General features: G+C 39.8%; 1 protein-coding gene across 1 annotated transcript in view; it reads right to left on the bottom strand.

Moving 5' to 3' along the window:
- The window catches only part of Ttc37 (tetratricopeptide repeat domain 37), a 79843-nt gene that overhangs the window by 44537 nt on the left and 12696 nt on the right, over positions 1-22610 (bottom strand). The window contains exons 7-24 of the mRNA XM_023707671.1: positions 22061-22201; positions 20883-20981; positions 20657-20765; positions 14423-14563; positions 13295-13396; positions 12348-12487; positions 11372-11458; positions 11159-11262; positions 10551-10677; positions 9503-9682; positions 9087-9211; positions 7712-7965; positions 6388-6490; positions 1796-1972; positions 1557-1701; positions 1106-1184; positions 960-1021; positions 791-847 (exon numbers count right to left, since the gene is read on the bottom strand). Of these exons, the coding sequence (XP_023563439.1) occupies positions 791-847; positions 960-1021; positions 1106-1184; positions 1557-1701; positions 1796-1972; positions 6388-6490; positions 7712-7965; positions 9087-9211; positions 9503-9682; positions 10551-10677; positions 11159-11262; positions 11372-11458; positions 12348-12487; positions 13295-13396; positions 14423-14563; positions 20657-20765; positions 20883-20981; positions 22061-22201 (2232 nt within the window). The remainder of the gene's footprint in view (positions 1-790; positions 848-959; positions 1022-1105; positions 1185-1556; positions 1702-1795; positions 1973-6387; positions 6491-7711; positions 7966-9086; positions 9212-9502; positions 9683-10550; positions 10678-11158; positions 11263-11371; positions 11459-12347; positions 12488-13294; positions 13397-14422; positions 14564-20656; positions 20766-20882; positions 20982-22060; positions 22202-22610) is intronic.

Genomic DNA, 22610 nt, shown 5'->3' with positions numbered 1-22610 from the left:
AAGATGTTTGATATAAAGTTTTAAAAAACACATTCACTTTATTGTGTGTATGTCGCTGAATATTAAACCCAGGGTCTTGTGCCAGACAAGTACATGGTCAGCCACTGTTTCATATATTTTAAAAACCCAGTTAATATTGTCTTTCAATTTATTGACAATCTTCAAAAACCAGTCTTACTTGCAGTGATTTAATGTTCGTATTTCTAAGTTATACAGATGACATTCAAGTGTATTAGCTCAAACACAAAACACTGCAGGTTGTGGTGGTGTTTACAGTTCTGTGAAAACTTCCCAACCTGATCTTATTTAAGTTCCAATTCTCTAATTGCCCAACTACCATAAAATACGTTCTGGTATTTAAAGGGATTCATATTCACTGAGGCCCAAACCTAAATCACACGGGTGAAGGTTAAATTTCAGCTGCTAGATAATACTCATCTCCTGACCTCCACCCACCCCCTCCCCAACACACTGTGAAGGATTTCTCTTACAGGTGAAGGAAAAAAAATACCCAAATAACTCATAATAGCATTATTGTTTAATCTCTAAACACTACAAGTGTATAAAACCAGAAGTCTCTGAACTGTCACAGAAGGGAAAAAATAAAAATCTTGCATACTCATTATGTAACAGAATCAATGGCGTATGATCAGTTAGCTAGCATATTTGATAGTACACTGGGCAGCTAACAATGACCAAAGTTTTTCTCCACAAAAAGCTGAGCTATTACAATGTGATCATACAAAGAAAATGCTGTTTATCTTTAATATGATAAAACTGATATGTTTACCTCAATGTTTTCATTTGCAAGGTATAATACTCCCAAGTTGGTCCATGCAACAGCATTCTGGAAAATAACATATTTTTAAAAATTAGGCCTTTTATATACTTGGAAGCCTCAGAAAATTAGTAATGCTGAATGCTGAAGTTCTTTTTCATACAGACACACAGATACTCACAATTTGTTCGGACTGGATTGATTTGATGAAACAGTGTTGCGCAAGGGCATAATTTCCAATACCTGGAACACAGAATTTGAAGTCACTGTACTTCATTACCTGGAAACAGTAATAAAATTATCAGGCACGCATTAGTCAGTACTCACCACTGTAACATGCAACCACGCCAAGAGCATTCCAGTACAAGTGGTTATTACTGTCCAGCCTCACTGCCTTCTTCAGACACTGAAAGAAAATTAAATGACATTGTTATTTCTTGGAATATCAGCACTTGTATCAAGATAAATAGGAGTTTAAGAGAAAATATTGTTGAACCTATTTTTAAAATATTTCAAAAGAAGCACTTAGTTGGGGCTGAGGAGATAGTTCAGCAGTTTAAGCGCCTGCCTGGCAAGCACAAGAACCCAGGCTGGGTGCACAGTGCCAGCTACTGACACTGGGCATGGCGGCGCAAGCCTGTAATCCCAGCACTGGGGAGGCTGAGACAGGGGGATCACAATGAGTCTTCACTGTGCTGTGAGCCCCAAGTTAATTAATTAATTAATTAATTAAGAAGCACTTAGTTTTAAGTTTATAAAAACTTTTTTAAAACCATACATGCAAAGATTTCTCCAGAAGCTCTTTAAGGTCACTCATGTTGCTGCCTGTTTCTGCTAAGTGTTGTGCTTGGCGATAATAATTAATTCCAAGATCACACCATGTACTGGAGGTAGACATCAGCTTTAATGCACGACCGTAACACCTGAAGAAAAGGCAAAGTGGATGTTACACTTTGTTGCTGTAACGACCTAACTCGGTGGCAAAGTGGTACCCAGCCAGCCTGCTCTGCAGGTTACCTTCCCCCGAGGTGGAGCAGCTCGGTCTTCTGCAGCACGTGTTTCCCTTCTTTCTGGCCTAGAAGCACACCTGGGACACTGACAGTCACTTTGGATGGAGAAACGGCGTGCAGACTGGTGCAAGCGTCCCCAGCCAGCTTCCACAGGCAGGACACATCAGCGCGGTGCTGCAGGGCCCTGCAAGAGCAGACAGCGCGATGCTCACAAGCCACGCCCAGAAGTGCCGCACTGATCTCTCGTACTGTTACTGACAATCCATGCGATCCTAACTAAGCCTGCTTCCTTAATTAAGGGCTATGGATGCTTTGCCAGCTGCTCCTACTGAATTCTATCCTATCACCTCCTTAATAGGGAGATAAGGAAAGAAGGAAGGGTGGGAAGGAGGGAAGAAATATTCTACACCAGCAACTTTGCACTTTTTTAGTACTCTTCACCATTTTTGTTAAAAAATTGCACAGAAATCAGAGCCAGGGATATATAGCCCAACGGCATAAGCACCTGCCAAGCAAGTGCAAGGTCCCTGGTACCGGTAGCAAAGGAAAACAAGACAAAACAAAACAAAAAAGGCAGAAATTAAATAAATAATCAAAAACTTTTCCAGAACCAGTTCACTTTTTTTTTCTGGATTTTAGGGAAGGGTCTAAGGGTGTTCAGGGTCTCACTACTAGATCAGACTCATAATGATCTGCCTGTTTACAGCCTCCCAAGAGCTGGGATTACAGGCGAGCGCCACCATGCCCAGTCTCAATTGCTGTCTCAGTGCGCCCTAGGGGTGAGGCCCACAGGGTAGACCCAAGGATCGAAACCCTGGCCCCTGCACCTGTTTGCAGGCACTTTAATCCGCTGAGCTATTTGGCCGACCCTAGGCAATTCACTTTTAATGGTCTTTTTATTTATTTAAGCAACCAACAAGGCAGTGAAGCTCCTAGTTTATAGTTGACTATTGTAAATGCTGGTTTTTGCTTTTAGACCTTCTTGCAAGTAAAATAATGTATCAAATATATTGGGTAGCCAAAGGGACCTTCGGCTGAGACCAAAAATAAAAATCTACACACATAATGGCCTGCATTTACGGAAGCAAGCAAGGACACACTGAATAGGCAAGCTCAAGAAGTGAACACAAATATTAATTACACAGATAGAGGACATTTGTTTCTAGGAGAGAAATCAGAGTTATACTCTTATCTTCCTTTTTCTCAAATTTTTATAAAACAGCAATTTCATAAGCTAAGCCTCTCTAATCAGTGATTACAGACTGCTACGTCACAGGCAGGTGGACAAGCAGACAAGAGCATTTCTCACAGCTTTTTCTACTCAAGCAGTCCAGTCCAAAACCACTTTCTAACATCTTCCTAAGAAACATCAGTGACTGCACTCATGACTGAAACCCACTGTGAAAGGACAGTACTACTTCAAATTCCTTTAAATATCTTAACAAAGTTTCTAAATTGACAACAATGAAAGGAAAAAACAGAACAAGAAGATAACAGTAAAAAATCCGTCCAAGTTCAATAAACAAAACAGCTCTAAAATAACATACTGTCATCCTCATCTGGAATCAAAAATAAATTTAAAGGTTATAATCTCTGGGTATTTATAGTCTATGCTACATACACCTAATTGGTTGTGCTACGTGTTATCCAGCATAAGACTTCTTGGGCTCGGGAAGGCAGTACTTGTAGCGAAAATATTCTCACGCAAAGCTTCACATGTACTTGTAATACCAGCTTAAACAAAGCACACCCACTTCACAGTAAGTTCCTCTGTGAGAAGACATGTATGTGTGCATTTACCAGTCTCTATCTCTACACGTGCACATGGTAAGAGAGCACTGGGCATTAGAGCAGGGCCTCTACACCAAGCAACACCCACCCTTTTTTATGTTATTTAGATATGATGTGTATTTAAATTTTTAAAAAATCGTAACAGTAACAGGCACATGGCCATTACTTCCCAAGTCCTGGCCTTGTTCCAAACACACCTATCCTCAGAGTGTGTTTCAGAGGCAGAGCCTCTTCGCCACTCCCTGAAGCAGCTCAGGAAGTCGTTTTCCACAAATGCTTCCACTCACATTGGCATGGCAGCCTCAATGTCAGGAATCAATTCAGAGCGTTTACGTTCTGGGGTCATTTTCACTTTGGGCAAGAGGCCAGATCCAGTGAATAAGGACACACTACACGAGTTTTCTTTTTTGGCTGGCTCAGAATGCCTTCAGGGCAGGTTTGGCTGGCTTGAGTTCTGGGGATCGAACCACAGCAACCTGCGCCTGACTTACATGAGCTTTCAAGCCCGGCTCTGCACTGCATGGCACTCTGCAGTCACTCACCCTGCGTCTGATGAGATCCCCTAGAGACCTCCCCAAAAGAGATGAAAAAGGCGTGTTCCAGATTAAGAAGAGAATATTTGGGAGGGACCGATATCACTGCACTTTACCATAAGAAATATTTCTATCTGGAAGGTTAACAACCTAAGTTTGCAGACCAAAATTAGAGAAAAAGGAGGGCCACAAGGAAAGCCACCATTTTGGCCCTAGCCTTCCAAGGTCAATTAAGACTCAGGACACATGAGAACTTGTGTCGGGCGTGGGCGCCCTGCTCCTCAGCCTTGCCCCTTCCGCTAGAGCTTATGCCACGAGCCTTGTTTCCTGTATAGCTTTTGGTCCCTGCTGGTAAGATTTGATTGGTTCACATAGCCCTACGAAGCAGCTGACTATTGGCCTATTGCCCACGTCAGGCGATGTACGTGGCGCCCACTGATAGGTCCCGGGAGGGGATATAAGGAGGGGTTAGAGGAAGTGGAGGAGGGAGAAGAAGAGAGAGGAGGAAGAAGGACACGTGAAAATAAAGGGAACGAAAACGAAGAAGGAGGCTCCGTCTCGTCCTTTTCCAGTGCTGGTCAAACTTGTACTGCAACATCATGTAACTCGGTAGTGTCCCAAATTTTCTGATCAAGGAGATTATGGGGCCAAAGAGGAAAGTGATCAATGATATAGAGTGTGCCTAAGGAGAGTCACATGGAGAGAAAACATTCTCTCAGGCTTTCACAGACAGAAAATTGGCCAAGCAATGGCTGACACTGACAAAGGATCTACAATCTGAGGTACAGGGTCTCAGGATAAATCCTGAGGGGATTTCACTGACCTTATCAGATCCAAAAGCTACAACTCTTGTTAGATAGGTTTTGCTTTATCTTGGTCTTAACCACCCAGAAGAAAAGTATAAAAATGAAGTACAAGAAATAAAGCCATGTTATGTTGAGCTGTAGGGGACTCAGGTCAACAACTTCTGACACTGCCAGTCAAGTGGAAGACCCAGTACTATTATGGACTACTGAACTATTTTGGAATATTCTGCTGAGTTCACACACCTATAATATTTAAATGATGGAACTAAACAAAAAAAGGGGATATAGATGAATGACCATTTTGTATCTGTGTATTCAAAATGGTTAGGATAGATATATACCTACATTCTCTTAATTCAATGAATAGAGGGATTTGTTCTAATAGTGTATATAAATAGGATATCATGGCTGCATCTTGTACAACAAATAACCACTAGGAAGGCAGTATGCAATGTGTTAATTATTGGAACTGTCCTACCAGTTTGATTTTAAACTGTCTCATTGCTATTTGTTTCTCAATAAAATTATGGGGAAAAAAATAAAATGTCAGTGGAAGGTGGAAATCAGAAAAAAAAATAATTTCTCCAGGTCATCTGTATTCCAGTATCTCTGAGGGCCAACTGGTGTCACAGAACCAGAAGCCAGCTGAAGGAAGGAATTTGGGACTGATACCTCACAAAGCTGGGTGCTTCTACTCTACATAAAATAGAGTACAGCAGGGGAAGGAGGGTTGAACACAAAGCACCAAAGGACTAAACAATTACAGCATGCTTGGGATTTTTTTTCATAAAACTAAATTATTGCCCTGTATAAAGGTGTGTATATTTAACATATCTAACTTGCTGTGGTTGGCAGGAAGCAGCTACCTATAAAAACATCAGCACAACCAATGCCATAAACATGCCTATCACCTTAAAAAAAGTCAATTGATAGTTTTGAAATATTTATGGGTTCACAGAAAGCCTCACAGGTAGTAGAGTACTTCCAACTATACTTTACTCGGTTTTCCTAATTGCTGTATCTCTTCTCCAGGGGTTGTATCTTACATAATTACAGTACAATACAATATCAGATCCAAGAGTTTGACACTGTTGCAATGTAAATGAGTGATTCTATGTCACTTTTGTATGTGTATTAAAATCAGGTGGTCTGGAAAAAAAAAAAAAAAAGAAAGATTTCTAGCTTAAACATTCACTATATTTTCTCGTCCTCCCTGAACACGGTGCCGGAGCTACTACTCCACTACAGATGGCTTCTTTTCTATCGTTCCTAGGTCCAGCGCACCAACCACAGCAAAGAGCATAAGAAATTGCACCTTTCTGACAAGTGCAAAATTAACAATGCATGTTACAGAATAATTGATTAGTCTCTGACTAACTATATTTGACTTTCAGAACAACTCATAGAATACACATAGAACTGATTTCTAAATGTGACTAAATGTAATAAATAATAGCAATAATACTAACCAAGTGAAATATTCCAGGGCTTTTTCTACGTAGTCTACAGCTTTCCCATCGAGATAATCAACTAAAGCTGCTTTTGCCATCAGCAGATGGCACTCGCCCAAGCCTAAAATCAGACAAAAGGGGTAAGCTTCTTCAAAATATAAAAAATAAGCACTCAACATAAACATCAAACAAACATACTGCTGTTCTTTTAAAGTCACTTTCCAATAAACAAATGTTATGGTATTTCATAAAATGATCTTAAATACAGTTAGTGAGGAATTGCAGTGTCAGGGTTCTGTGGAATAAACATCCACCAAAAATGACCTGCAAACCCTAAGAATCTCCTTGCCTTCGAGGAGGTTACTTACTGCTTAATACTTCCACTTTGAAAATGGGATAGTCATAATCACACAATTGTTGGGAAAGATGATTTCATCTTTTCTATTAAAAATCAGTATAGTAAACTGAACTGTGAAATTGAAATGAACCCGTGCTTTCCTGAATTGTCTGGTCAGCGCTTTATAAATCTGCATACTCCTTCCGAGGCAAGGTTTTGCCAAACTAAAACAGCGTGAGAAGGAGCTAGCTTTCTAGTTATGCGCTGCTCACAACCAACCTCACTGTTTACTCACAAAGGAGAAGGAAATGGGGGAAACATGTAGGTGGGCTTCAGGCTTTCTTTTAAATATCAAGATATTTTAATAAAAAATTGAGATTATGTATAGATACTTGTGTTTTTCCTTTAATATTCAAAAATAACTTCAGAAGAAATGGGTATCTATGAAGGAACTGAGATTAATTGAGAATTACAAAAGAACACAAGTTGCCTCTAAAGTTTAAACAAGACTTTATTATATTTTTAAATGAGTTTTTATAACTTACACAATAATTAAAAGGCATTAAGGTATTCATGGACTATACTGAATTAATTATCAAAATATAAAAACAGAAAAACTTGGGGTCGGGAGATGGCTCAGTGGATTAAGCGCTTCCCTGGTGAGCGCGAGGGCCTGAGTTCAATCCCTGGTTCCACAAAAGAAAAAAAAAAACCAACTTGTTTTAGCGATCCTTTTTTAAGTCCAAAGAATTACTGTGACACTTGTCTACAAATGAATCCATCATGTTACTATTTCTAACAGATTATAGCTAACAGTTTAGGAAATAAAAGTTGATCTTTTTATACCTAAGTATGTACACCCTATATAGCAAGCAGATTGTATCAGATGCTTGCTGTTGAGTGTGGAAGTTGTTTTCAACTTGTTTAATACATGTATAATGAATTTAACTCAAGATTTTATATTTCAGTATCATAAAGTCACTGAAGCTACTAAAGAGAAATTACCTTTGAAAGCCGGCACGTAGTCTTCTTTCTTTTCGATGATCAGCTGGTACTGAGCTATGGCCTCCTTATACTTGCCCAGGATCTGCTGTATTGCGGCGACCTTAAACACACTGTATGTGGACCCTGGGTTCAGCTCGCCGGCTTTGGTGAAGGACTTCAAGGCTGTGGTGTAGCCACCTCTGCTTAAGTATGCCTCTCCTAATGCCTCCCAGCAATTGAAATCCTTTGGGTCTGCCCTGAGTGCTGCCTGCAAACTAAAATTTTAAGAAACAATAAGGAAACTAAAAATAATAGGACCATGTTCACACCTGAAAAGAAAATGTGAAATAATTCCAGCATATGTATCTACAACCTCTTACATTTATAAAAGTGCTACTGAAAGCAGGTATACTTGTTCCTTTAATGATCTAAATCATAATACTAAGATGTTCCATTAAAATTTCAGGGGGCAGGGAGATGGCTCAGTAGAATAAGAGCTTCCCTGGCAAGCACAAGGGCCTGAGTTCAATCCCCAGTTCCACTAAAAAAAAAAAAAAAAAAAAAAAAATTCAGAATAAGAACCAAAGACACTGCTGAGCAGAATTTCCTTTCCTTGGTTATTTGGAAGAACTCCAATTTTCTACTTTACCAGGAGAGATGGACACCTCAGTCTGCCTCTTTGGTCTCTAAACCCTACCACCAATCTTTCTACTAATTGGAAATATCACACTGAAATACAGGAAAAAGAGGCATGATTTAAATTTCTGATCAAATTCCATTTTTATGAAAACTTTCAAAATGCAGAGACACTAGCATAAGTCAGAAACAACATTTACCTCGATTCAATTCTATTCTATTTACCCTGATACACAGGGCACACAAAATGCCTAAAATTAATCAGATAAGATCTGCTATAAATGCCCTTCAAGAAGCCAAATGTCTCTCCTGCCAGAAGCAATGAATGCGCGTAGAAGAACAAGAGAAAATGTTAGTTCAGCTTTTCATCATTACTGACGTGTCTGGGGAGGACCAACCTACAGTATACGTGATGCTAGTGAAACCTGATTTCATAGGCTGGCTGCTCCTTCAGAACACAACTCACGCTTCTTCAGTCCTGCCTTACAATCAGTACTAATCAACCTCCAAAAGCTTGCTATTCCTTCCCTCAAAATGCAATCTGTTAAGAACAGACTTTACAGGTTATTTGGGATGTAAGTGAATTCTGGAGAACAGGGATTTAGCAAGCAGCAAAGTGCCTGCCTGGCAAGCATGAGGTTCCAAGTTCAATGCCTGGTACCAAAAAACAATAAATAAATAAAAAGTCTGCCTGAAATAAGTGAAATCTGCTCTAAGGAATCCTGATGGTGTCCAAATATAAATACAATCAGGCTCTTACTCAGCCACTGCTAGAGAATGCTGGCCAGCTTTCAAGTAGCACAGTCCCCGCCGAAGCCAGGCCCACTTGGCCGTTCCGGCGCTCGCCTTCTGAGTTACAGCACTTAAGAGCGCTAAGGCAGCTTCCTAGTAAGGAAATTAGGGTTAGAGATAGGGAATATCATAAAACAACCCATCATCAATATAAAGTAAACAAACATTTTCAATTCTCACTTCTGATTTTTTTAAATCTAGTTGGTACATGGAAAACCAGTTTCAATAATAAGTGACGAGTAATTTAATATCTGGCAATGAAAAAAAAATTGACCTACTTATGCATGATGGTAAAAACATCTCCATTACATCTATGAAGAAATGTAAGTCCTAATGATAACTTTCAAGGGGATAAAAAAACAAGACAAATGACTATCGGCGTACCGTATCTTCCAGCTCCACACTCAGGTCAACTGCTGCAGCTCCAGACTCGGTGTCAGTGTCATCCAACTCAAACGCTTTTCTGTAGCAGCCGCGGGCTCTGTTTCTATCTCCCGCTACGTCTCTGTAATAATGACCCAAATAGCAGAAAACTTTGCCCATGTACGTGTCCAGTCTTGCAGCCTTTAAAATAAATAGCAACAACAAGAAATAAAAGTTCTTTTGGATGAGTAGCTTTAAAAACACAAGAAAGAAAGATAGTGTACAGGTAAAAGGGACAAAATTCTATTAAATACACAAAAATGTCAGATTTCCTTTCATGTAAGACCTATAACAAATGAAAGCTGGCAGCTAACTGCTTCCAGAAAGTGTACTGAGGCGTCAACTATGACTTCTTTGGTAAAAGAGAGGTGAAATTAAGAGTTAGGGTTAAGACTGGGCAGGTGGGCCGTGCCTGCAATCCCAGTGCTGGGGAGGCTAAGCACAGGAGGTCACTATGACTCTGAGCTGCATAGTGAGACCCTCTACCAAATATATTAAAAAAAAAAAAAAAAGTTATGGTTAAATAAGTCTGGTCTTGTGAATCAAGACAAGAATGGAAGCCTTGAAAATGTTAAACTTCTAAAAAAGGCAAGAGGTAAAACATTTAGATTCATGCACCTATGAAACTATGGTAGAGAAAGCCTAGAAACAATCCTATTTTTCAGAGATAATTTTGTTCATTTTCTATTCTACATATTTCTGGAAAAGTAACCCTTACATTTTTATGGTTTTATTTTCTCCCTGAAAACCCAAACAACATTCTCACAAAATCTTGTGTGTGAGAAATGATACACATACACATACACACACACACGCAAAAAAAATTCAGTATAGTTTTAAATACAAGCTTCAGGGGTATATGCACCTGCCTGGCAAGCACAAGGTCCCAAGTTTGATCCCTGGTACCACAAAAAATAAATAAATAAATAAATAAATATCAAGTTTATATGATTCTTATTTATAATAATGAATACACTTCACCTGAATTGAATAGCAGCATTTGTTTTACCTTCAGAAAGTGGGTCAGAGCCTTCGCCTTATCTTTTCTTGTTTCTTCTCCCATGAGCCAGTACGTTAACCCAAGCTGGTAATGATATTCAGCAACGCCAGCATCTTTCTCAATTGCTCTCTGGAAACTAAGTCACCAAAGGGGAATAAAAAGGAATACTAAAATAAAATTTAAAATATTTACATATAAGTACATATAAAATACAGCACTTAGTTGGAGTTATCAAACTGAGTGATCCAAGGATACCAAAATTGAAATCATTACTTTAGGATTCAGACTGTAATGAGAAGAAAATGTTTTCTAACAAGCACTTTACAAAGCAGCGGCCTTTCAGCATGACCATGTGCCAACTCTTCAGGGCACAGGCCAAACAGTGCATCTACTATGATCAGCTAATTCAATTCTAGATCCTTCGGTGAATTTTTTATACTTAACTGTTGTACAAGTGAAACATCTTTCTTAAAACAATGACTTAAAAAGCCTTCAAAGGCCAAATTTATGTAAAGCTGGATCTTCATCAAAGCCAGTTCATCAAGCTCCTGCTGAATTTTCGAGACGCACAATAAATCAGATGTGACCCAATTTATGAGCAGCCTACATATCCTTACCACTTTTCTGCTTGTTCATAGTCCTTTTTGGTAAAGTGAATCAAACCCTCGAGGGCATGAGCTTCATGTAGGCTGGAGTGAGACAAGAGAAGGTCTTCCATAATCTACAAAGTAGAGACTTGTCAGTCCTACTTCCACATCCAGTTGCTTATTAACTATTAAAAAAATGCTTATTTTAAGTTAAAAAAAAAAAAAAAAAAAAAAAAAACTAACCTTTGTAGCTTCATCTAATGAGCCTTTGTTCAGATAGGCCAAGCCTTTGAGAACCAAAAGTCCTGGGACATTATTTGCATCTGAAACCTAGAAAATAATTGTAAGTGCTTTTATGGTGCAGCATGACGAGGTGTTCTGTGCTTGGTTTGCACATTTTCTTCCTCAAACTTGAGCTCTTTGGGCCTTTCAGAAACTTTTAATTTTTTTTTATAAGAAAATTATTGGAGATATCGCTATAAAGTATCACACAAAACATATTATTAGAGAAAGATAAGTAGAAAGTGAGACCTTAGTTCTTAAGAGTATTCTAACAACCACTATAATTTTAAAGAAATATTATTAAATGCAAAAGACAATATATTTCAAAGAGACCCTAATACAAAAAATATGAAATAATTACACAATTTATATGAAAGTATTTAGAAAAACTCAAAACCTTGGAAAACACTAAGCAATATAATATAAATCTTATTCAAAGCTGTCTTAATCTGACAAAACTCTTTCAAGTACAATGTTGTTATAATTAATAAATTATTTGTTGTTATTTTTTTCATTAATTTGCAAATGGACTGAACCAAAAAAAGTCAATTTCCTCAAAAATCAATCTTTCTTTGAGTGAACATAACAACATTCTCTACCATGAAGCTATTAGAGCCTCAATTAATGTTAATAATCTGTAAAACATTTATGGAGGAAAACTACTGGAATCCCAAATAACATTCAAGAAGTAAGAACCTACGATAATGAGAGAACAAGACTAAAACTAAAGAAAAAAATGGGCTCCTGTGGAGAGCACACAGGTACCTAACTAAGAGAGAAAACGAAGTTTCCGAGTATGAGAACGATTAATCTGGGAGCTGAGACTCTGAGTTCACTCCTCTAACTCAAGATTTATACAAATAAAAAGATGGAGAGAGATGGCTTTTACCTGCTGAGGTGAAAATGAATTAAAAGGAAAGCCTGACGCAAAGACTACCTGCTCAAGAGTACGCATCGCTTCCTCCGAAGACTCAGAATCTGAGAGTTTAATCAAAGCCTCTGCTTTCAAACAAAGACAAGGGTTCTTCTGCTGCACATGGCTACCAGGCACACCAGGGCTCTCTATGTTCTTCAGAGCTGACAAAAGTAAGGGCGTGTGAGTGAAGATAACCACCTCACGTATTTTATTTTTAAGGATAAAATAAAATAAACAGTAGACTACGTATAAATTTCTAAAACAATACACTTCAAAAATAATTCAAAAGTAATTGTAATTCTTCTCTGAACTTGTAATAGAAAGATCTAAATTTAAAGCACAACATGTCTGAATCTAAAATCACTTCACATTTACATAATGAAATTGAAGACCCTGAAACACAGCACTGATTACCTATATCTGCTACCTAATAAAGGTTAGCCCTTAGCTATCGTATCTGTGACACAGTAAATTCAGGCCACTGGAAGGGAAAAGCAGCTGAATTACAGTGGGCCTGGGTTAACATTTTTCAGTTACAGGAACAACAAGCTGGAGCCAGAGCGGAGAACCACCTGTTGTCATATTCAAACGGGCTCCAAGTGCCAAGACGTCCTTTAACTCTATCAGAGAAATGGAGAATTCATGAAAGTCCTGGGCATACCAGCAACTTTCTTATTAGAAAGGCAGAACACCACCATCCTGCTCTAAAATGGTGACAGCAATATTCAAATGTCGGAAGGCTTTAATAAACGTTCATTGCTATTTTAAAAATAAGCACACTGGAACACACGCATGCACGCTGATTTGGTATTTTTTTTAACTTCAGCAATTGAAAATGCAAAAGAAAAGCATGCAAATTTTTTTTTTAACATTAACTTTCTCCTTTAAGATGAAATAAACACTGTGGGCCATCTTTATGTATAAACCCCAAAAATGCAAAAAAAAAAAAAAAAAAAAGCAACAAATACCTTGATTGCACGAAAGAACAGCTTCCTTAGGGTTATGCATTTTGACTTGGGCTTTGGCCAAATGATACCATCCATGTGTGCAGAGGGGGCATTCCTTTAACCCTAAAAGGATAAAAACAATTCTAACAATCAAGGTTTCTTCGACTACTTGAATGAATGCAATCACTACCTCCTCTCCGAATCTGACACCTCCCCTCATGTCTCTCATCTAATCATCACCAAGCCACAGTGACCCTGGTCCCAAGCCAGCCCTCTGCACTCCTCCCGGTCTCTACCAGCACCCCTCAGTTCTGCTCTCTACCACTTTTATGCCAGCACACTGCAAGTACCTGCTCGCCAACGTGCCACAGTGTTTCTAAGAGGAGGAGGGGGCAGAGGGAGAAAAAAGAATGAAGATACGGTCATGCACCAACTCCACACACGGAGGGACATGCTCTAATGGGCCAGGCATGTGGCTCAGGGGTGCAGCACCTGCCTGGCAAGCATTAAGTCCTGAGTTCAATTCCTGGCACCAACAACAACACAAATGTACTAATAAAAAAAAAAAAAGAAAGAAAAAAATACAAACTGGGGGAAAAAAAAAAGGCAAATCAGATTATGAAATTCCATTCCTAAAGTGTTTCAGGGAAAGGGAACCGTGAGAACTCCTTTCCAGGGTTTGCAAAGTGTTCCCCACCTTCCCCTCCTGTGTCACTCTGCAGCCTTACTTCCTTCTCACACCTTGTAAACGACCCCTCTGAGCAGCAATTTTCCTCTTCCCTCCAGCTATTCCCCAGAACTCTCTCTTGCCCTAAAGTGTTGCTCCCGTCCCTTTCACCCATTTGCCTTTACTTGTCAGGCAGGCCCCAGTTTGAATCTAGATTCATCCAGAAACATCATACCTAGGTTAAGCCTTCCTAAAGCTTCCTAAAATTATCCCTGTTTTTCAAATGAAAACACTTAGACATAGAACGCTTGGTTAACTTTTCTAAAGTCTTGAAATCAGTGAGTGGAAGAGCTGGAGTTCCAATGTAAGCAAACTCCAGGGCACACAGGTACTTTCTTCCCAACCAAGAGAAAGACTCCGAGATTAGTGCCTACTGAGCCACAGTGACACCTCGTGTCACGTGACAGAGACTGTACATTTACCTTCTGTTAGATTCCTGACGGCGTCTTCATACTTTTTGTCTTGTAATGCTTTAATGCCTATACCGATGAGGCCTGGACCACTTTTTGAGTTCATTTCTACTAGTTTACAAAAATACTGCTGTCCCTCTTCTGTAACATTTCCTGAAATTAAGAGGAAAAACTATTAATATTAGCATAAGTATAGTAGGTTTGTCAATGTCAAAACCTACATCCTGAAGTCCAAAAGATGCTTTGTATTTCTTTCACTGTGTCTTGATTCTAGGAATTCAAAACTTATATAAACCAAATGAAAATTAAACCAAACAATTTTTTTTTAAAAAAATCAACATTTCATAAAGAAACCTAGCCTTTTTTTTTTTTTTTTTTTTTTTTGTTTTTTTTTGAATCTTTCTCTAGTCTTTTTTTTTTTTAAGATCTGGCAAGCTTTTAATCTTCTTAAGAGTCAGAAGTAGAAACTGCTTTATCCGTGGACTGTGAACCGTGGACTGTGAACGTGGTGTGGCAGCCCAGAGGCCTACTGCGCCGGCCCGTGGGCTGAGGCACACTGAGGGCACACAGCCCTGGCTTGCCGGGCCTCGTCCATGGCAGCAGTCACACTGTCCACTGTCAGATGAAGGGAAAACTGAGAGAGGAAGAGATCTTCATCAGCCTCTGTGAGCAACACCAGACCACGTGGCCAGATGGAGAGCGCTTCCATCTGTCTAGGATCCAGAGACGGCAGGCTGCTCACCAAAGACAGTCACGTACTCTTAAATGTGTAAGTTCAGCATTTCTATATTTTTCTAATAAACTATCTTTTTCTATATAAGAATTACTTTGTGTCATAGTGTTCTTATGTCTGTTTGCATTTATTTTCTACTTTATTTCGATAAGATAGTTTAGAAACATTGTATCTTTATCTCCATTTTCTAAAGCTTCAGTTAATTTTAGGATTCCTATTTGCAGAAAAGCACACATACACACAAATGAAAAATGGAATTTCTGTTTTTAGAATTAAAAGTGCACAGCATTTATCATTTTAACAAACTGTTTCATCACACAGAAAAGTCTTAAAAAGTAATTAAGAGTATATCAAAATAATAAGGGTGTAGAAAATAAATAAAAATACATTGGCCACCAGGTGTGGTGGTATATGCCTGTAATCCCAGCACTCAGAAGGCTCCCTGATGGCTTCATATCTGTGTGAAACACGCCCCGAAGCATATGAAACCACTCTTTCAGTCACAGGAATCAAAGGCAAAGTCTTCGCATATCAGTTAGTTTATGTATTTCAAATTTTTCAAAGCCAGATGCATATAAATGTAAAGTTCAGAAGTGATATGTTATATATACTGATTCAGAACTCCAAGTTAGCCCCCAAAGTAAGAGAATTCACACTGGCTAGAGCATTAATACTGTTTGATAAAATCTGAGGGAAAAAAATATTACTGCAAATAGTTGTTGTTGGGGGGGGTTGTTTGTTTTTTGTTTTTGTTTTGTTTTTTGTATTTTAGGGAAGGGTCTATAGGGTGTTCAGGATCTCACTACTACATCAGACTCATAGCGATCCGCCTGTTTACAGCCTCCCAAGAGCTGGGATTACAGGCGCGCGCCACCACACTCAGTCTCAATTGCTGTCTCAGTGCACCCTGGGGATAGGACAGGCATGGCAGGCCCGGGGATTGAGTCCCTGTCCCTGCGCCTGCTTGCAGGCACTTTAATCCGCTGAGCTATTTGGCCGGCCCTATTACTTCAGATAGTAAGCCAGTAAAATGCGACATAGGGCCAGTTAACAGTATGCTTCCAATACAAGTTTCCTTCTTTCAAAATGTTTTCACTTTTGCTTCCAGAAATATGAATTCCAAGAACAGATGTACCTAGCTCTACATGCTATACCTCCTCCAGTGACATTTTCCATTCCTACCAAACAGTAGTGCCCAAAGTAGACACTGTATACAAAAGACACCAGAATCACCTGAAGGATTTTAAGATGAACCCCATGCTCAGTGTTTCTGATGGAGGAGGTCTGATGTAAGGCGACAGCTTGTCCTTCTAACAAGTTCTCAAGTAAGGTTTATGCCACTGGCTCAGAGATTATACTCTAAGAACCACTGAGGACTGTGGTATTTGCTAATAGATTATCTTCAGTGTTAGTCTTACAACAGATTATATACATTAGATAGATCTAGACATAGATATATAGATATATAGATTACCCTGCCTTTGTTACCTCTGTAATTAAATGCTAACTTCCAGAAAGTAACCAAGTATGGTAGCAAGGTACATGGTAGACATGTATTAAACATGAAAATCTTGTTTTAGAAAGATCATCAAGAACTAATACTCAAAAAGAGATAGTCCACTATTAGGAATAGCTGAGGATTACTATAGAAAATTTAAAATTTTCACTATCCTAAAAATAAGAAAAATGGCTATAAAAATTTTACCACTGATTACTACCATCTGGGTTATAACTTTCTTCCTCCATGGAAACACAGCTAATGGCAAACAAACTACCTGAACAACATAAGCTGCTTTATTACAGACAACACCCCATGAAAGGCAGGCAGAAAACCAGCAAACATCTCTCCGACGATCACACGCAGTAAGGGTGCTCCAAACTGCACATGGGGGAAAAAAGTGTCCCTTGGTAGTTTCCAAAAGGCTACGAAGCACTTTTAAAACAAAGTAAACATTACTACATTCCTTTAGCTAAAACGTGGAAGCACAATTCTAGAAACCAAGTAAAGACTTGTGGAGGCTGCGTCACATTTACCTCTAGGTAACATGCTCTCTACATCTGCCCAAGTGGCACTTAGAGGAATCATTTAGTGTTCCCCAAAACAGCAACAGTGGAGCCGGGGAGATGGCTCAGTGGAATAAGTGCTTCCCTAGCAAGCGCAAGGGTCTGAGTTCAATCCCTGGTTCTGCAAAAAAAAAAAAAAAAAAAAAAGACACGATATATCCCACCTTCAATACTCAATCTCTTCTCCACACTAAGCACTGCTGAGAATATTAGTTTAATAAACATCTGTGGAGAATAGAAACTGAGATGAAATGGGCATCTTTGCTTTCGAATGGAAGTCACTTACGCTCTTTTAACACTTAGAGAGCTCTAGTCCAGACTAACTGAGCTCGGTTTGTTTATAACAGCGCTGCAGATGGAACTCAGGGCCTTGCGCGAGCTAGGCAAGCACTCTGCCTCTGGCCACATCCCTGGCCCTCCACACTTAGTGACTTTAAAACAGCTTGACAGCATTATTTTTATTTCTTTTTTTATTTTAATTTCTTAAAAAGATCAAAGAGAAGCCAAACTTGGGGCTGGTAAATATTAAATCTCCAACAGTAAATAAAGTGTTCTGAAAGCTGGAAGCTCAGAAATTCCTATGGAATTCGCTTTCCAAAAGCTTGCTACTGAGTTTTTCAAAGCATTTTGACATACCAAAGAAATGGATCAATGCTACAGAATTTTTATTTTAAATAAACCTAGTTTAGGAGGGAAAATGTACAATTTCATGCTATTCATTTTTTTTATTTTAAGCTGAACTTTCTAAGATTTCTAGGCCACAAAAAAATCTTAAAAATAAATAAATAAATAAATAAATAAATAAATAAAGCTTGAATTTGAAGAAGCATTGCATGCACCCCCGTTTTAGAAACAAAGAAAAATAAATCACAAAGGTCATTTAGCACACAAAAACATTTCAACAGATGACAGCTGTGAAAGCTGTTCACCGCCTGTTATCTGAAGCTGTACAAACTGAGTCATTTTGAAGATGAACTATCAAGTCTCAATACACAAAGCAAAAGAGAACAAACATATTTGTCCTTGGTGGAAGAGAACCCAATGATTAACTGCTATGAATAACAAGGTCTGCTGACTTTAGAGACCTTAGAGATTTTCAGAAGTTCTTCACTTTCAGAAGAATACACAAAGTGTGGAGTAAAGAAGCAAAGAAAAAGAAATCAGGGCTGGCCAGACAGTCCCCACTCCCAGGGTACACTTAGAGCCATTGAGACTGGGCGTGGTGGCGTGCGCCTGTAATCCCAGAGCCTGGGAGGCTGAAAACAGGAGGAGCACTATGAGTCTGATCTACGTAGTGAGACCCTGTACTAAATACAAAGAAAGAAAGAAAGAAAGAAAGAAAGAAAGAAAGAAAGAAAGAAAGAAAGAAAGAAAGAAAGAGAAAGAAAAGAAAAGAAATCAACGTAGAGCTTCCCATCATCCTGCACTGTTAAACTCTTACCTCAGAATGGCACTGTACTCTGGAGGGCCCTTACTCCTGAACCTCTCAAGTCCAGGAATCCTCACCACCACTCAGCAGGGAAAGGTCTTCTCCAGAGCCCACTACACATGTAAACATCCGCTCATCCACTCCACTTTGCCATGATATGCACCTCCCTCCCTCTCACTTCTGCAAAGCACCCAAGCCCCAAACCCTCAAGAGATTTCTGCACCACACACCCTCACTACTCAATCAGCACAATCCCTTCACTATTGCTTTAGTGGGACACTTTTTCAATGACTTATGTACAAATCTCTGTAGACTATCTGTTGATTCCTTTTACTCTATTATTTTTAATTGCCAGGGAGATGGCTCTGTGGTATAAGCACCTACCTGGCAAGCACTGTGTCCTAAGTTCAATGTCTGTCCCCCACCAACAAAAAAACCTCTATTATTTTGTAGGCTTTTTGGAGTGTCAGGGTCATGTTTACTTAACAAGCCCACATGACAGGCACATTTATGCCCATAGAGAAAGCAGCCAAATCAATCTTCAGAAAGAAATCTTCACTTGTACCAGCGGCATGTAAGCAAGAATGAGGGAACCATGCACACGCTGACGACAGCCGCGTGACACTGGAGCGCAGTGGGTGATCGCCAGCAGCCATTTCTGCACAGCAACTACGAGGACAGAGAAAGGAGCGAGGAAACGGGCACCAGAAGCCAGGCAATAAAGAAAATCTGTTTGCTGATCTTTAGAACACTCTGGGTCTTATGCAAAAAGTGAAGAGACTAGGTCGTTTGGGAATTAAGCTTAATCAGAAGAAGACAAGCAAAAGCCCCTGGCGTGCGCCCGAGCGGAGAGCCTCCTGCGGTGAGGCCAGGCTGCTCCTGCTGCACCTCACCACTCCCCACCTGAGCACGCCAACGAGACGCAGCGCTCTTCCCTGTTGCTCCTTTCACAGTGCCCCTGGCAGGTGACCCACGACAACCCTCACACCCGCGAGAAGCTACCGTCCCCTCACAGGCTTCACATCCTCCTCACTCTTCAGTGAAGTTCCTAATTTCCTCTGCTTCTCACACGTGCTATGTTGTCTTCTTATCCACCATCCTAACCTAAGTTCCAATTCAGTTAGTTTGATTTTAAAAGATAACTTTAATCAGTAAGCCTCTTAGTCAGAAAGTCAGCGGCTCAGCTATTGTGACAGACAGTAAACTCCTTCCTGGGATGCTCTTCTCTTGCCTCCAGTGTTCCTGCCCTTCTTGGTCCTTCTCTCCCCCCTGCCCTCTCCTCTCTGTCCTCCTTCTCTCTTCCCTCTTTCCCTTTGAGCCAACCTGCCCTGCCGAAGCACAGCTCTCAGCCCTTCGCCCTACACTCAGATGTGCCCCACTCCACGTCGCCTTTACTGACATGCAAACAGCTCGTAAGCTGCACAATGAGCTTCACCTCTGATCCCTGGACGATGCGGGGCTTCAATGCCCATAACAGCTCCTCTCACCTGCTCCCTTGCCCTTCACACAAACCATCATTCCATGCTGGGTAAGCTTTTCAGATCAGGAAGTTAGAATTGATTGTTTCCTTCTTTTATCTCCAGTCACCCTGGTTTTGCTCACTCACTGTCCCTGTCTATCGTGACCATCATGCTCCTAGAGCGCACATTCCTAGTATCAGGAGAAAGGTCTGCTTACCATCTGCCTGCACACCCTGTTGGCTGAAGTTCTTACGCTTCATAAATTAACTCATTTTCAATATTTTCTAATGGTAGCAAAAAAATGTTCTGAAAAGTTCAGCTTTGACTCAGAGAAAGAAAAAGAAGACCTACTTACTTCTTACTGAGAGCGCCAGGACTGAAAGTAACAGTGTGTCTTGTGCACCTCAACACTACTGCTTGGCACATTTCTTTTTATCTCCAGAAACACTGAGCCAGGTCCTTACCCAGGATGAGCACCAAGCCACCTGCTGATGGACAGCAAATGACTCTCCCACACTCACACACCCCCAGAACACACAATGCGGAAAGGCAGAACTCACCTGACTCGATTAAATGCATGCAAAACACTTCTAAGGGATACTGTGTGGTGGGGTAGACACTTCTCATTCCTTCACAGGCCTCCTTCAGCCTAGCAGTCTCAAGAGGACACTTGAAAACACAAAAGCAAAATCCACTACATTCCAACAGTAGTAAAATGCATTTGTAAACATTTTCCAAATTAGAAATACATAAAAGTCACTGTAGAGATTTTAAAAATCTACTTACTTTGGATAAACACTGAATGAAATGCCTATAAAGTTGTTGGTGATCCTCACTAGGAATGTGCTCTGATAAGCTCAGCGCGTTCTCAAATGCAGTCAAAAGCTGAAATAAACAATGAAGCTATTCACTGCCCTGTTTAAGTGACAGAGTGACACAGCTGAATGTACAGGGCCCTCTTACACAAGCTGGGGAGTATCTTACTGTCTGCCTTGACAATTTCAATGATGTTTTACAACTGGTAGGTTGGTACTGTAACTCCAACTACCAGTCAACTGCACTGAACTAGTAAGTGATCACTATAAATTACCAACACTAAACTTGACCCATGATTTTGCCTTTTGAGTTTTTGCAGGAGCTTTGCCACAGCAACAGAATGCAGACTAACACGTTACAAAAACACAGAAAAATCTTGTCCTTACACTTCTGTGCTTGGTTCTTAGCACACTGCCTGACATAAACTACAGTCCCACTAAAACACTTACTGAATAAAAGAGCAAACTAATGAGCGACCAAACATTAAAAAATGAACTTCCCTTCCCAGCCTATAATTACTAAACTTTAAAATCTCCGGTTTAGCACATACATATTGACTAGCTACTCATATAATATGAAATTAATTGACTTTTAAACTTATAAATAAGGACCAGGGATGTAGCTCAGTGGTACAGCGTGTGGCAAGCATGAGGCCCTGAGTTAATCCCCAGTTCCAAAAACAAACAAAAAAGAATAAACTTATAAATAAAATGATAAAGATATTTTCCAATTATAATTCAAAACCAATGTTTTCAAAGTCTACTAAAACTTCTTTTCAATTAACTTGAAAATCTACACACTAAAAAGACATATCATATGAGTATAAATACCCTACTAAATATAATCAAGTTGAATTGTGAAGCCACAAATACAGTACTCATAGTTTATAACTATGAAGAAGCATTCCTCTGAAATACAACTTTTTAGAAATATAACTTTTTACAAATATAAGAGAATGAAATTGTAACCCCCTGAGTACCAATTTTACTCCCTCCAGACTTGGTACGGGACTGCAGGCCAAAAATTCTAGCTTGGTCAGAAATAACTAATGCTGTAAAGTACTTTCCTACATTATGCTTCTACTTTCTGAATTCAATAAAATGATGATTTTTCATGACAGGAACTGTGAGGAAGAAACAAGTCAATACCAATTGCTGGGTTTCATTGTTCTGATCCTCCACACTCTCCGCCAGCAGCTGAGTCAGCTTCTTCCACAGCTGGTGAAGCTCTTGGCTGTTGGCACCTTCCTCCTGCCTCGTCCTGATCAACTTGTGCCACGTTTGAGCCACCTATTGAAAAGAAGACTTAAAATGGTTATTTGATACTAAATGCTAGAATAAAAGCTAAAAAGTAAATTCCAATAAAAACGTAAAATTTCTAAAATAAGAATATTGTCACCTACTAATATGCAAAGTAGCCGAAACACAAAATCCCTAGTATTAAGAACTCCATAAAGTCAACTGAGCAAATTCAGAGCCCTTCTATCAGAAACATACAGGGCCGGTCAAATAGCTCAGCAGATTAAAGTGCTTGCAAGCAAGTGCAGGGGCCAGGGGTTCAATCCCCGGGCCTGTCATGTGGGCCCTGCCCCTCCCCTGGGGCACACTGAGACTGCGATTGAGACTGGGCATGGTGGCGCATGCCTATAACCCCCAGCTCTTGGGAGGCTGTAAACAGGTGGATCACTACGAGTCTGAT

This window comes from Octodon degus, unplaced genomic scaffold (genome assembly GCF_000260255.1).
Source record: "Octodon degus isolate 3935 unplaced genomic scaffold, OctDeg1.0 scaffold00009, whole genome shotgun sequence".
In the NCBI taxonomy this organism is placed as follows: Eukaryota; Metazoa; Chordata; class Mammalia; order Rodentia; family Octodontidae; genus Octodon; species Octodon degus.
The sequence above is the reverse complement of the archived record's forward strand: the minus strand, read 5'-3'. Positions and strand labels throughout refer to the sequence as shown.